General features: G+C 39.0%; 1 protein-coding gene across 1 annotated transcript in view; it reads left to right on the top strand.

Moving 5' to 3' along the window:
* Nucleotides 1-740: 740 nt before the first annotated feature.
* Nucleotides 741-15,358, top strand: part of ZDHHC21 (zinc finger, DHHC-type containing 21) — a gene marked incomplete at its 3' end in the record, with an annotated part of 16,554 nt that continues 1,936 nt past the window's right edge. Inside the window, exons 1-4 of the mRNA XM_009071345.1 lie at nucleotides 741-944; nucleotides 1,721-1,819; nucleotides 4,535-4,646; nucleotides 5,804-5,942. Coding sequence (XP_009069593.1) covers nucleotides 791-944; nucleotides 1,721-1,819; nucleotides 4,535-4,646; nucleotides 5,804-5,942 — 504 coding nt within the window. The remainder of the gene's footprint in view (nucleotides 945-1,720; nucleotides 1,820-4,534; nucleotides 4,647-5,803; nucleotides 5,943-15,358) is intronic.

Below are 15,358 nucleotides of genomic sequence, written 5' to 3'. Positions count from 1 at the left end.
CTACGGAGATCAGTTTATGAAGTTCTGAAGTTCACATGTAGGACTTGGTGAGGTTTCTTCAGTCTAAAACAAAAAAGACTCCAGCGCACTAAACTATCAGAATGGAAACCTTGGCATTTTAAGTGTGATTAATAGTGAGAAAACTTACTATTGTGTGATACTTCTTTCTGATCTATGTGAAAGATGTTAGGGTGGTGATTCCTTTCTCTCTTGGTTTGCAATGAATGTCATGAAGGAGGTTTTCTAAAGCAAGGAAGAAAGGAGAAATTCCTAGTGAAGCTTTTGACAGTTTCAGCTTACAAGCTTTCAAAAAACAATCATGAAATACAGTGGGGGGACTATGATAGGTGGGATGAATCTTTGTATAACATAAATCATTTCCTGTATTTCTTGTTTGCTTTGCAACCTTTGTGTTTTGATGGAAGACTTTGCTTTACTATTTATATCCTTTGCTGCTGCCACCTGACTGACACTTGCATGCTTTACCTATTAATAGTTTTCCCAGGTACTTGTTTCACTTGCATCTTGATAACAAATGTTAGTGAGATATAATTAATCAATGAAATCATAAAATGTTTCTTTTCCTGGCACTTGAAAAATGCATATGAAATGTTCCTTAAATCAACAGCCGACAGGGGTTTTTTTCTTTCTTATTTGAATGTATGTGGAACCCTGTAGGTTGCATGATATTAGTCAATTTACTCTTTTTTTCAAATTTCTCTTTTTATTTATCTCTCTAGGATTATCTGTTCTTCCTGGGTCGTGACAGATTATTACCTGTTTGTGTTCAATGGGACGACGAATTCATTTTGTGGTCGACCCTCAGGGTTGGTGCTGCATGGGCCTAATTATCTTCATCTGGTTGTACAATACAATCTTCATTCCAAAGGTTATCCTTTTTCCTCACTATGAAGAAGGAAATATTTCAGTTGTGGCAGTTTTGTGTAAGTCATTTTAACTTTGCTGTTTTTTCTACTAGTAATGATAGTATCTCTGGGCAGTACTTGGCATATATGAGAGGTCAGAAAGCTAAAGGATAAGAGTACTGGGAAGCATGCTGCATGTTTTGTGTTCTGAGAAATTGAGACGCTTCATTTTAGAGGTGTTATGGTAGGACTTGGTTGTGTGGAAGCTGGTGAAGAACATTAATATGGCTTTCACGTCCTGTAACTAGAACGTGTTGACCGGATTTCAGGTCCACATCTCTTAGTGCTTCTCAGAATTTGGGATGGTAATACTTATGACTGGCAGCAAACTGAGTTTTGTTCGTTTTGTCATGGGTCCCTGAATGGGTGAGCTCTTATGAGTTGTGCTAATAGATTTTGCTGGAAAAAAGGCTTGAATTGTGTCTGGAACCAGCTGTGAAGTGAAGATGCGCTAATGGGAATATTCTTTCACACAGAGGCTTTGAGGTGTAGAGTGATTGGTCTTTGATTGATAAGACAGTGGAGGAACTTCTTAGAAACAGTAGTATGGTCATAGTGGCATTCTGCTGATGCTGTTAGAACTGTCAACTGCTGCCTTTTCCTATCTTTTTTTTAAGACTGGCAAGTACTTAAAGTTGTAGACCATATATTACCAAAAGATATATCTGGAATTGAATGAGAAGGCTGAGTAATTTTCAGCTCAGTGCTGGAGCATCTGTATTTTTGATGTAGCATATAGTAGATATTCTGTACACCTGAAAAAGACATGACAAATGCTTATTTATTTTTTTCAGGTTATTACTTCTGCTCATTGTTTTGTATAGTTTCATTGCTTAGAGCCTCAGCAGCGGATCCAGGAAAGCTACCTGAAAATCCAAAGATACCAATTACAGGTACATTAAGTTGTGTCTGTATAATTGAATCAAAGTTATTTTATTATCCTCAAAGTAATTAGGAATCAATTTGACTTTGTGAGGTTTGAGGGAAACCGTGAGCTGTCTCTGCTGATTAAGTGTTGTCACTGTTTTTAACTTGTAAATTTCTGTCACTCTCCCTTGTGGAGAGTCAAAGCTTCTCTTTCAAAACTTGTATTCCATCAGAAGTTCAGTTCTGTAGGACCTTCTGCTAGGAAATTTTCCCACAGGAACAATTTTTTGCATTCTTGGCTTTCAGACATATTACATATACTTCTCACTTGATAATATTTAATAAAAAATAGTTATTGAGACAGTTAGTCATTTCAATTCTATAGCTTTTTTTTGAAGTAAATTTATAAGATGTTGAAAATGGTGGTGGAAGGTAGTCATAGGCTGGATTTTACCTGTGTTTTCTACCCATTTTTTTTCTCTTTTCAATGGCTTGTGTTTGTATGGGCTGTTAACCAAACAAACATGATGCTAATTATATTGAGTTTCTGTAGAGTGGTGTCTTAATGTGGCAGTTCCCTTCTGTTCTTGTGAATTTATCCCACAGTTCCTGCATGGTATCTGATGCTCCAGACGTTGGAGGAAATTTGAAACCTTAATGATTCTCCATGGAGAAAGACATTATTTTTATGAACTGTTTGATGCTATTAAGGTGCATACCTAATGCATGGGGCTTTTACAGCAGTTTGAAATAAAGTAGGGCTACTAAATATCATGAGCTTTGTCATATTAACAGATAATACTTCTTCAATGTAGATAATTTATTAAATGCAGTGAGGGGTGAGTATTTCAGTCTTGTCTTACAATGTGGTGGATGCCAGGAGGAAGATTTTGCTCGGTCTTCCAGATGGTAGTGAAAGTCTGGGATGATGTGTTTGGAAACATGAACTTTTTAACCTCAGAGCTGATGTTATGATCTGCATGAACTGGGCAGACAATTATAGGAAGGGGTGTATCTCCTGGGGATTCAGGTGTGTAACACTGATTGCAGAAAATCTTATGTCAGTGTTCTCTCTGCTCCTGGCAACTGATCCTTTGATCCGGTAAAATATAAGGTGCCTCAGACTTGGGTTCTGCAGTCAGAATTCTTGATGCAGAAAGAATAACATGGATTGTGCAGCCTGAGCTGGAGGATGAAGACACTCAGTGCAGTTACAGTTACATGAACAATGGAATGTTCATTTACCTGCAAAATACCAGGACTGGTATAAACTCCCTTTGTGCACAAATGTTTCCTTCTCATTTAAGGTATCCCTTTGAATAGCTCTTCAACCCGTGCATGGTCCATTCATGTCCTATGGCAGTGATATTTAATAGATACTGCTGAAGATGAAACATTCAGGCTTGACTGTGACATCAGTATTTTGATTTGATCACAGGGTTTGTCCTTGCAAAAGCAGAACTTTAGCTCTGTGGTATTCTCTAGGCCAACAGGAAGATACATTTCTGTATGGCAAAAACAGTATTCAAAAATGAGTTGGGATGTTTCTGAACTCTGCTTATAGCTACCCTGTTAGTGAGTGACACCTTTGTGACACTAGATTTATGGGAACAGGTTGTAAATCAGTTTCTATCTGTCATTATTGCCAGTTTAATGATCTCAGATATTCAGCTTCTTTACTACCAGTGTCCAAATGTTATTTTGCAGCAAGAAAGACCAGATTATATAGCTGCCTGCAGGTGTCTCAGAAGTTCTAAATTTAATTTTATTTTGTTTACATAGGGGCAGTGCTTTGCAGTATAAAGTTTCAGAATGCCTCAGTAAAATGCTCGGTAAAAACTGAGCTCTTTTTTTTTTCCCCTCACTGGGGTTTAAGAAATTTCTACATATCAAAAAAGTTTATTTAGGAAGAATCTACAAGTCAGAGTATTTACATTTCTTAGTTATCCACCCGTTTTACTTAAAGACAGAAAATACAGGCTTTTGTGACTGGAATTACTTACAGTGTGGTTGTGATTTGTTTCCCATTAAAGATGAACTTTCTGAACATAAAATTGAATTTTCATTTTCATGGAATTCCTCTAATTTGGGTGGTGCAATTTGAGATAAAGCGATAAACTGAGCAATAGTAGCTTCTGGTAGTTTCAGCTACTCAGTGTCTCTGGAGATTGACTTTTAAAGAATCTCACATTAGGCATTTAAAAATAGGGTGTATTTGTAGGTAAAAGCCTATCCTCTATCTGTTTTTTGATTGCCTTATGTGTAAAATTGCTTGTGGTGAGATGCATGTCTTAAAAAGCTTTGAGATGGATGTTGCTCCTGGAGTGTTTGTTGTGTATCATATTGTAGTTAGCTGGCAGTAGCAGTATTTCCTCAGGAGGTTTTGAAATAGCAGGGAGGTGGTATCATGATTTTGTCTAGCAGAGATGTTTTTTCACAGTAGAAGTGTAAGGAAATAATTGAGTTACAGTCTTCCTTGTCTGAGTGACAGCTTTTGTGCTGTAATAATTACTCTGTAGAAATATACAGGAGGAGAAATGATTTTGGAGGAGAAAACTGGCACAGAGTAGCAGTAACATCTTCCAGTTTAATTAAGGTCTTAGTGGGAAAAAAGTTTTTTATATGCTTCTTATCCTCAGATCATGGTATTTTTCTTGGAATTAATAGCAGACAGATTTACCTTGAGCATACTCGTATCTTGAATTTAAATCTCTCTAACGTGTCTTTATGTTTTCACCTAGAACGAGAATATTGGGAATTATGTAACAAATGCAACATGATGAGACCAAAGCGCTCACACCACTGCAGTCGCTGTGGACATTGCGTGAGGAGGATGGATCACCACTGTCCATGGTAATCGTGTGCTCTAGGTTGGCTTTACTTGAGGGGGAGGTTGGACCAGATAGCCCACTGTGGTCCCTTCCAACCTGACCGATTTCTGTGATTCTGTAAACCCAGGACATTTGTTCTAATAATCTACTCTTGTTTTAGTCTTTGATTTTGAAGTATGTGGTCTTGACTGCTGCTCATTTGTCATATTTCTTTCTCAGTAGTGCTTAATCATTTAGGCGCTTAGAGCAGGGAAATAAGAGCTTTAGGCTTTCTTTATGTCTACTGGTAGAACTGAGAGTAAGTGAAAATAAACATTTCTGGAAGTAGTTCTGAGATATCATTTACAGTGAGACAACAATGAGGAAGTGCAGAGAGCAGAACTGACATCAGGATCCCGCCAGGTTGATTTAGCCATTCTTCAAACTACCCTACTTGTCAATTACTGCTTCAGAAAATAGTGCCAGTATAGTGTTTCTGTCATCATGGCTTAGCTTGGTGCTGATGTTTGTGCCAATACTTGTGTAAAGTTGCATCCATGTAACTTCTGTAAAGTAGATTATACCAAGATTTCAGAGGGTTTTAATCTTGTACTTAATGTAGCTAGAATCTTTGTGATCCCTTTACTCCTTCCTTTTGGAGCGTGTTGAAGGAGTTTCTGAACTAGGTAGGGGTGCCTGTTCTATCTTATGTGCCTTTGGCTTCTTCCTAAGTCACGTTTATTTGTCTTTGGGGTAGCCTGTGATTGCATTTATTTCAAACCATTTGTTTGCATTTCCAGTTTTTGGACTCTGTGTAGTTCACAACCAGTGAAATGTATTGAGTAGCGGAAGATAAAGCATATCATTGTGAAATTTTGCAGACTTTATTACTTGAGTCTTACTTAAAATTGCAGGAGTGTCTTTGCCATGTGCAGACACAGACAACTATGTCTCCTGGTCTAAGCAATGCCCTCAGTAACACAATCTACACTTTAAGTGGCAGTGCCAGGGGTTCACTCTGTACAGTAACTGACATCTCTAACACAGAGAGCATCACTGATTGAGGGGGTAGTGATAAGTCAGTATTTCTTACATTTGCTCCATAAGTAATCATAAAGTCTGTTATTCACAGTATCATAACTTCAGTGTTAAAGTATTTATAATCTTGTCTTTACATGTACATACTTTGTTTCTCTGCAGGATTAATAATTGTGTTGGTGAAGACAATCACTGGCTGTTTTTACAGCTGTGTTTCTACACTCAGATCCTTAGTTCCTATACGCTGATACTTGATTTCTGCCATTACTACTACTTTTTGCCGCTGAAAAAAGAAAACTGGGTAAGAATCTGTTTTCTCTACAAAGTGAATAAATAGCTAGTATTGCAATGTAATTTGTTTCGGTATCTAGTTATTAGACTTTTCTGCTGTCACAGTTGTTGCCAGTGAAGAGAGTTCAGCTCGATATATGTTATCAAGTAAGCAAACTTATTTATGGTAAGTAACAAAAAATGCTTCTGAAAGGCTATGTGATTTATCTGTGTTAAAAACACAACATTAGTTTTCATGGAAATTTAGGAAAGGAGGAGAGAACCAATTAGATTCCTTTAGAAGTGATTATGAGTACAGGAAGAAGGAAGGTAACTACTTCAGGTGTATTCAAATTTCCTTTTACTTTCTCCAGAGTAAATTTCTGCAGAGTATATATCTCTCCTAATACCTTGTGTAAAAATGCTGATATTGCGAGAAAGAAGTGAGTAAAACATTATCATTCTGCAGGGAGAAAAATAAACATTGGTTTTGAAGCAATATTTTGTGTTGCTTTGAAAAGGTCAGGTGGGTTAAGGGAGAATTAAGTATGGTTTGTTTTACTTGTACTATGTGCAGATATCATATTTCCACATCTTGTCATCAGTAAAAGGCAGTTGAACACACAAACAGAGAAAATGAACTTACAGATTGGAATAGAGTAAAAAACTCTGGAAGTTAAGTTGTAAAGTCTCTGGTGCTCATTTATGTCTGCTGTCTGTAATGTCAGCATATTCACGGGGTTTGCTTGCAAGTTGTTCAGTGCCTGAAAGTGCCAGAACAGCACAGCCAGTATCTTGCTTTTGAAGAAAATGTTAGGAGATCTTGCTCATAAAGAAACATAAATGCTTCTAGCCAAAATCTGAAATGGACTTTGTGTTTGTACTGGACTTTAATGAACCCAAGGACACTAAAGAGAAAAGTCTAGAGACCAGGTTTAAAACATATTCAAAATTAGGTAACATTCCAGATGTTGTAAGTGAAGAGACTAAGATAGTGTGCTCTAAATTTTAGTGAGAGTTTTTCCATGTACTGAGGTGCAGCAGATTTTTTAATTCCATGTTGATCTACTGGTGCTGTCACATTCATCTTTCAGGATGCTGGAGACTGGCAAGTCCCACTTTCCATTTCATTGGAGGACTTAAGTTTATGATATGATTTTGCATCCTCAATGATATAAAATAAGAATGTTAAATTTAATGAAAAATTCTACTTCTGGACAAGAATAGGGCATAGCCTTCCAAGCTTCTGTTTGCTCCCATGTCAGTCTGAAGTGGATGTGATACTCCCATGAAAGTGTCTGTGAAGATGATGTGTCAAAGGAGAGCTGAAAGTGTAGGAAGGCTATATTCCTTGGATAATCCAGAACTGATAAAAGGACTATATTCACATGGATAGTTGCAAATTTTTATTATATGGAAAGTACCAAGGTTGAGGACTTTCTTGCAAGTGTTTCTTAAAATAACTTCAATTCCAAAGGGATTAAATGTTTTTTTATCTGTATCAGTGTTTCCATTAAAAATGTTTAAGAGAGTCCAGAAATATGGAACCTGTCTGCTTGGAGCATCTTTGCATAGACACTGAGACAGACCTGTAAAATGGCTCTTAAAATGATTGGGTCTCACATTTTTCACTTTGTTTCCAGTTTGCTGCAGATGAGCTTTTCATTATCACCTCGTTTTACAGGCATTTTGGGACCTGAGGGAGCTGTTTTGATTTTTGTGGCTGCATTTGGTTAAAAAGGGATTATGAAATTGCAATCTTTCTGTATTAGTGAAGAAATATATTCATTCCTATCTTACCTTATTAGTTAAGAAATGTCTTAAGGGTATGTTGCGTTTTGGATTTTTGTAAAGTTAATGTTTTAGAAGGTTAACTAAATGTAAAAGCCTTTGCTTCTATTTTCAGTTGCTTTGTAAACTGATTTTTAATTTACAAACTAAGTTACCTTACTACATTTCTGGACAGAGTAATTTTATACTCTCTATACTCTGAAGGATTCTTGTGCACTGGGTTTGCAGCTTTAAGTGCAGAGTCAAGCACAGTGATAGTGATCTGAACATTGGATGGGGTATTGCAGTGCTTCTAGAAGGAGAGTTATTTTCCAAAGACAGAACCTTTGTATGTAGTTGATAGTGCTTCTCAGATAGTGTAGTTTTATGGTAGAGTGTTTCCTTTTTATTAGACAGGCTGAAGGAGTTGGGGCTGTTCAGCCTGGAGAAGAGAAGAATGCGTGGAGACCTCATAGCAACTTTTCAATATCTGAAGGGGCTACAAGGAGCCAGAGAGGGACTCTGTGTTAGGAACTGCAGTGACAGGACAAGGGGTTATGGGTTCAGACTGAAGGAGGGGAAGTTTAGGTTAGATCTTAGAAAAACTTTTTTTACTGTAAGAGTGGTAAGACACTGGCACAGGTTGCCCCTGGAAGTGGTGGCTGCCCCGACCCTGGCAGTGTTCAAAACCAGGTTGGATGAGGCCTTGAGCATCCTGGTCTACTGGGGAGGTGTCCCTGCCCGTGGCAGGGGTTGTGACTAGATGATCCAGCCCCTAAAATTCTGTGATTCTATTGTGAGAGTTCCCTGAATGCTCTGACTTACCTTGAGTTATTGTACTGTGTTTAATAATTTTTAATTACAAAAAAAAATACTAAAAAACCTCAACTTAGTAATTAGGTAATTAACTTAAATTCTGTCTGTTAGCTTTGCTTTTGAAAGTAATGTGAAAGGTAGCCAAGTTATTCGCTTGGAGGTGGTCTGTGCAAGAGAGGGAAAGGGAAATCATGTTTACTTCAGACATTTTACAACCCCTAAAGAGGTAAGAAGAAGTAGTTATTAAAGTTCAAAAAATGAATACATTTAAAACGTCTTGTTGGTGGTAAAAATAGATTCATTTCAACCATGTGCAGGGAGGCCTACTTTTAATATTTACCCTTTAGAAGATGTGACAGATTAGGAGGCTGAATATATGTGCAGTAATTATTTTAACCCATTTTGGTGTGTTTGCCTGAAGAGTGGATCAGAGTCCTAAGTTTGGCTGCCTAAATTTACAGTCATGAAAAGGATCGAGTACTTTGTTCTGATTAGCTTTGTTTAGGTTCAGCTGTGGTTTTTTTGGCTTTATCTGTTTGCATATGCGGACATTTCAAATGATACTCTTCCTTTTTAAACTGGATCTGTGTTATAGTACGCAGTATTCTGTACCCCAGGGAGCTAAATATGTTTACACAATTTAGAAAAACAGTAGACACATCAGGTCTGGCCTGTTCAGACCTTAGTTAAGTCAGTGTTACACTGAAGAGTATTTAGCTTTCTCAGTTTCACACCTGCAGGATTGCAGGGCACATACTGCAGTACAGAAAATTACTAGTTTGTGTGTCTAGTCAGTATCTCTGCCTGGAAGATGACATCAGAGTCCCATGACGCTGATTTTTTAAAGTGTTGCTAAGGTTGTGATGCTATATAACTTTGTGCCACAGAATAATTTGTCAGAACTATGTAATTTTGACATCACATGAACAGGGCCGGTCAGAAGATTTGGTTACTATCAGTTAGGATTTTAGGCAAGCATTGTGCAAGATTTGTCTTTGTACATCAATTAAAGCTGAAGTACCACAGCATTCCAAAGACTCCAACACCTTCAGTCTTTCACAAAAGCTCTGTTGTTGTTGAAATTTTGGCTGTAACCAAGACCTTACATTTTTGGAATCGACAGGGGTTAGTGTTTAGCACAGATTCAAAGAACTGGATGATACTTTTTCTAAACTGCCATTTGGAACAAACTTATTCTTTCTCACTAAAAAATACTTGTGAATTTTTTGGTGGTGTGCCTTCATCTTAATTTTTGCTCTTTGGATTTGAAATCACGCATAAAACAGAAGCTGTAGAATTAAAATAGCTTTTAGTGCTGTCCTCAAATAGTAAGTTCATTACAGTACTGATTAATGCATTATGAAAATGTGATCAGCATGTTAGTAGTTCCCTCCGAATTAAAACTTATGTCTTTATTTTTAAAGGGTGAAGGAAGAAAAACCCAAACATTTTTCATTAAGTATACTGAGGTAAAGGTGATAGCTTTAAAAGTAATGGAGGAAGCTGTTTCTATAGAGAAGCAATCTTTCAGCTTTACCTCTTACTGCAGAAAATGCTTCACAGCGTTCTTAGCTCTTGTAACTGACACACTGCCAGAAAGCTGGATTGTGGTGATTGCCTCTGTCCAGCAGGAGGAGCGCAATTACTGCTAGAAATGAAGGAAATGGTAATCAAATTGTCTATGTTAGATCATAGTATAAGCAAAAGATATAATTCGAATACAACAGCATATTGATTGGTTCCTCTGCAACCTTTGGTGGTTTCAGAGGCTAACACTGGAACATTCTTAATTTTGCATCTTCAGTAAAAACCATCCAGGTCAGGATGCCTGTATCTTTTAGGAAGCACTCAGTCTTATGAATTGTGAGATGAGAAGAATAAATATGAGTCTTCTCATGACTGCATAGTTGCCCTCTCCATGGCTGTGCTGGCACAGATTATAGACACAGCTGGTCAAATAGAAGCAAAAGTAAATGCTTCGGCAGTGTATTTTACCTGATTTATAGAACCTCCAGCAAAAGAAGTTCTGCTGATACATTCTGTTTGCTGGAAATGGTGCTAGAATTATTGTCATAGCAAAAAACTCTGACATACAAAAGCCTAAGCCGTTTTGCTCTGGTTTAGTTTAATTTTGTTCCCGTTTCTAGTTATCCATTGCATCTTCTGAAAATATTGCCACCGAATCTTTTTAAGTATTGTGAGCTCTATTGGTAGAGGTGGGAGAAACAACACAGAGATTGCATTCTGGCAATGTCAGCCTGCTCTGCCTGGCACTCAGGTTTCCCAATTCCAGATAAAAGGTGTTAGAAAGTGTTCATTGTGAAAAGATCTTTTACAGTAATATTTATTTAAAGGTTATGCATTAAGTGATACTAATTAGAATCTGGAAATATGTATAATCTAAAGTCTATTTATATTATGAAGAGAGTTTAAAGGAAACCTTTTCTCTTTGAATCATGAAATGATGCACAGGATGTGAGGTTTTTTTAAAAAAATTCATCATCAAAATCACATCAAAATTTTCCTTCTCAGAGTTCTGCAAAACCAGCCTAACCCTGCTCTCTTTCTGTGTAATTATAAGGACAGTATATGAATATTGAATTAAGTCTAGAAACTAAATTATGTGGTCTGTAGATAAAACATAAGCATGACTGAGAGGGTAATGTTTTGTTAGAACTTTGTATATTGATACTGTAATTTTTATGTGAAGATTTTATGGCCTTCTCTTAAAATCTGTTCTAGTCTGACATTGCTTCAGAGTTACTGAATTGATTCAGTAATACTGAACACTATGTAGACAATAATCTTTGGAATCCGAGTGCTATTCCCATTTTTACTTTTAACCAAATTAGTCATGAATCAGACTGGATAATTACTCATCTGGCAGACCCAAAAAAGTCCTGAATCAAATGTACTTTGCATAAACATCAGTTGTATTAATAATAGATAACTCTACAAAAGGGGATTTTAGAAAGGGGATTTTAGAATGCAGCTCATGTTCTGTGAATTTTTAATTTTTTTTTTTTTTAACATGAGTGAATTTCCTCCCTTGGGCCTCTCCTTCCCCTTTCTTCCTACGAAACCTTCAGTCTGTATTTTTTAGCTTGCTTTCTGGAATCCCACAGGCTGACTTTATTCTACACTGTTTTTATGGTAGTTGATAGTTGATAGACTGACTTCATCACCAGGCTGGGACAAACATCCTGGGCAATTGCAACTGAGAATAGACAAGCAGGTTAGCACATGTTACGTGAGGTATCCCTTTCCCAAGAGAAAGATGAGGTATCTTAGCATATGTTGTTTGTATATTAATTTATGTGTGCGTCATATTTCAGGAAAGATTGAATAAATGAGTGTTACATTGTAAATGTAAAATTATGAAGGTCCTTTCTCACTTTATCTCTTGCAGAACAGGTGAACTAGTCCTATGTTAGTCTTGCTGATAGCTCTGTCCTCAGTAGAGTGAGCTGTACTGAGGCATACTCTAAACACTTAATAACACACTATTGCAAATGGCAGGGACCTGTTACATGTTTTTCTGCTGGTCTTGTTCCTATTATTGTTAGCAGGGTAAAAAAGTTGAATTTGGATGCAGTGGTCATATAATTGAGTATGATCTTGAGCTGGACCCCTTGACCTCTCTCCTGTATGAGAGTATAAAGCTGTAATAGCTGTTGTCCAAGTCAGTGCCTTCATTGTAGGGATCATCCATAACAGTTGATGCTCACAAATGAAGACATGGCATGTGTTCTGCCATGAGTCTGAGGAAGTACTGCATGTATCTGCCTCAAGAGACTGGCTTTCTATGGAATCCTCTGGTATTGCCTGTTAAGATAAAGATACCAGATCTTGTGGTTTGTAATCCATTCCTCAGTGTAATGCTATACACCTAAACATATTTTATGGCAGGTTTCTATCGTTCATGTTTTGATCTCTCTTTATGAGTAGCTGAGAATCCTTGCAGTTTGACTGTATGGATAGAAGTAGCAGCTAAATGGAACATAAAAATCTTTATTTAGAACAGGCAGCAGCCTAGGGGAGTGCACATCTGAGTGTTGTAGGAAATGCTAAGTGGCAGCAACCCATGTGAACTGAAGTTTAGACGGAGCTGTTAGGCTGTGGAGTTGACTAAAAGGAGAGGAGAAAGGGGCTACCTGAAGTGTAGCTCTCATGTTGTTAAAACTTGGCATTTAACGTCTGTGCCAAGGCCACATAAGAAGCCTGGCCCAACACAGAAAAAACTGCTCTGGGACAAAACCCTGTTGTCCCATGAGAGCTGAGAGTTCATGCACTGATGTTGTCAGTTGATCTGTGTGTGTGCTTTGTGGCTCAGTCTGTGTAGTTCTTTCTCCTAGTACAGATCATGTGTTTTTTGGAGCTTGAGGTGCAGGCTATCTCAGTACTCACTGCACTGAGACTGGTGAATCCTAAATGGGGTTTGAACAAGAGGATCTGCTCAAAATATATCCAAAGAGGGACTGATTAGATATTATTTAGTCTTAAGGATTGATGGTTATAGTTTTGATTGGTTTTCTTAGCTGGAAAAAATGTTTTTTGTCAGTTCTAGGAAGGAATAATAAAATCAAATTGTGTTGAGCTTTTATGTAAAGCTGCAACTATAGTTACTTTTACTACTGTCCTTTGAATGGATTTTCAAAATGGTCTTTTTTCTAATTTCATGGAGTTAATATTTCTATTACAATGCAGAATTGTGAAAGTTCTGTTATTAAGGTCTGGTTACCAAAAAACTCTATTTCTGCATATACATTGATTTTCTATGGAAAAATTCTGTTCTGTCTGTACAGATTGCTAGATGAGGGCCCAGTTTTCATTTCTGGGTCATCATTGCCTCAAGGGCTTTGATTTGCTAGGGTTGTGTAATGGCTAGAAAAAACCATTGGTGATGTCAGCTCTTCTTACTAGTAATTCAGCAACCCCCAGTCTTTTGTGGAAGATGCTTTCATCAAGGAGGGAAGGAGGAAGGGCGAGGAGAAGGAAGGTAGGGAAGTAGGGATCCTTCATCTAAGGCACATGGAAAGCAGGAAGGTGATTTGGGACAGCCAGCATGGCTTTGCCAAGGACAAGTACTGCCTGACCAGCCTAGAGGTCTTCTATGATGGAGTGAGCGCTTTAGTTGACAAGGGAAGGGCTACAGATGTCATTTATCTGGATTTCTGTAACGCCTTTGACGTGGTCCCCCACAACATCCTTCTCCTAAGTTGTAGAGAGATGGATTTGATGAGTGGAATGTTAGAAGGATAAGAATGTGGTTGGATGGTCACATCCAGAGGGTAGTGGTCAACAGCTCTTGAGTTCTGATAGACATCAGTAACAACTGGTATTCCTCAGGGGTCCTATTAGCACCAGTGTTAATATCTTCACTAATGACACAGGACCTCAGCAAATGTGCAGACAACACCAAGCTGAGTGGTGTGGTTGACACGCCTGAAGGACAGGATGCCATCCAGAGGGACCCGGACAAGTTCAAGAAGTGGGCCTCTGTGAATCTCAGGAGGTCTAACAAGGCACAGTGCAATGTGCTGCACCTGGCTTGGGGCAATCCCTGATACCATTGCAGGCTGGGGGATGAACAGATCAGAGCAACCCTGCCAAGAAGGACTTGGGTGTGCTGGTGGAAGCGAGGCTGGACACGAGCCAGCAATGTGCACTTGCAGCCCAGAAAGTCAATTACATCCTGGGCTGCACCGAAAGCAGCATGGCCAGAAGGATGAGGGAGGTGATTCTGCCCCTCTCCTCTGCTCTGGTGAGAGCCCACCTGGATTACTGCATCCAGCTCTGGGGTCAGCACAGGAAGGATATTGACCAGTTGGAGCATGTCCAGAAGAGGCCCACTCAGTTGATTAGAGGGATGGAGCAGCTCTCCTACGAGGAAAGGCTGGGAGGATTTAATGATAGGGAGGAATGGGATCCACCTGCCTAAAAAGGGCAAGTTTGCTGGCTGGTTTGGTGAGACAGGCTTAAATTGAAGGGCTCGGGGGGTGGGGTCCAGAGGGGCAATGCTCATGCCATTGCTTCCTATTGAAGAGTAGGCTGTGCCAACCAAGTGCACCAACAGATGTTCCTTGGCTGCTTCTCAAGATGAGAATCACAGGGCTAACTACACCAAGGGTGTATATGGCTATGGTGAATCCTCTTACCTCTCATCCCTTCTAAGGAACCTGGATGCTTGATTACCTCTCTGAAGTGCCTGTACACAAACGCACACAGCATGGCGAATAAGCAAGAACAAAAAATCCATGTGCAGTCACAGGGCCATGATGTCACTGGAATTCCAGAGATGTGGTGAGATAGCTCACATGATGGGAATGTTGTCATGGATGGCTGTGTACTTCTTAGTAAGGACAGGGTAGTGAGGCGAGGTGGTGGAGGTGAGGGAGCAGCTGGAATGTACTGAGTTCCATCCAGGGGCAGAGAAATGAGTTGAGAGCTTATGAGTAAGAATTAAGGGACAGGCTAATATGGGTGACACTGTTGTGGGTGTTTACTACAGGCCACCTGATCAGCAGGAGGAAGTCGATGAGGCTTTCTAAGGGCAGCTGGAAGTAGCCTCACAATCACAGGCCCTGATTCTCCTGGGGGACTTCAACCACCCTGATACTTGTTGGAGACAACACAGCTCGGCACACACAGTCCAGGAAGTTCCTGCAGATCACTGATGATAACTTTTTGACACAAGTGGCGGAAGAGCCAGCGAGGAGAGGTGTGTTGCTGAACCTTGTACTAACAAAGCCAGGAGGAACTGGCTGAAGACAAGAATGTTCGGGGCGGCCTTGGCTGCAGTGGCCATTATCTCCTTTTTCTGTACCTCTAGTTTTAACATGGGTTAGAAGGGTCAGATGA

The sequence above is a fragment of the Acanthisitta chloris genome, unplaced genomic scaffold, assembly GCF_000695815.1.
Source record: "Acanthisitta chloris isolate BGI_N310 unplaced genomic scaffold, ASM69581v1 scaffold15523, whole genome shotgun sequence".
Classification (NCBI taxonomy): Eukaryota; Metazoa; Chordata; class Aves; order Passeriformes; family Acanthisittidae; genus Acanthisitta; species Acanthisitta chloris.
Note: the sequence above shows the minus strand (reverse complement) of the source record. Positions and strands in the feature narration are given on the sequence as shown.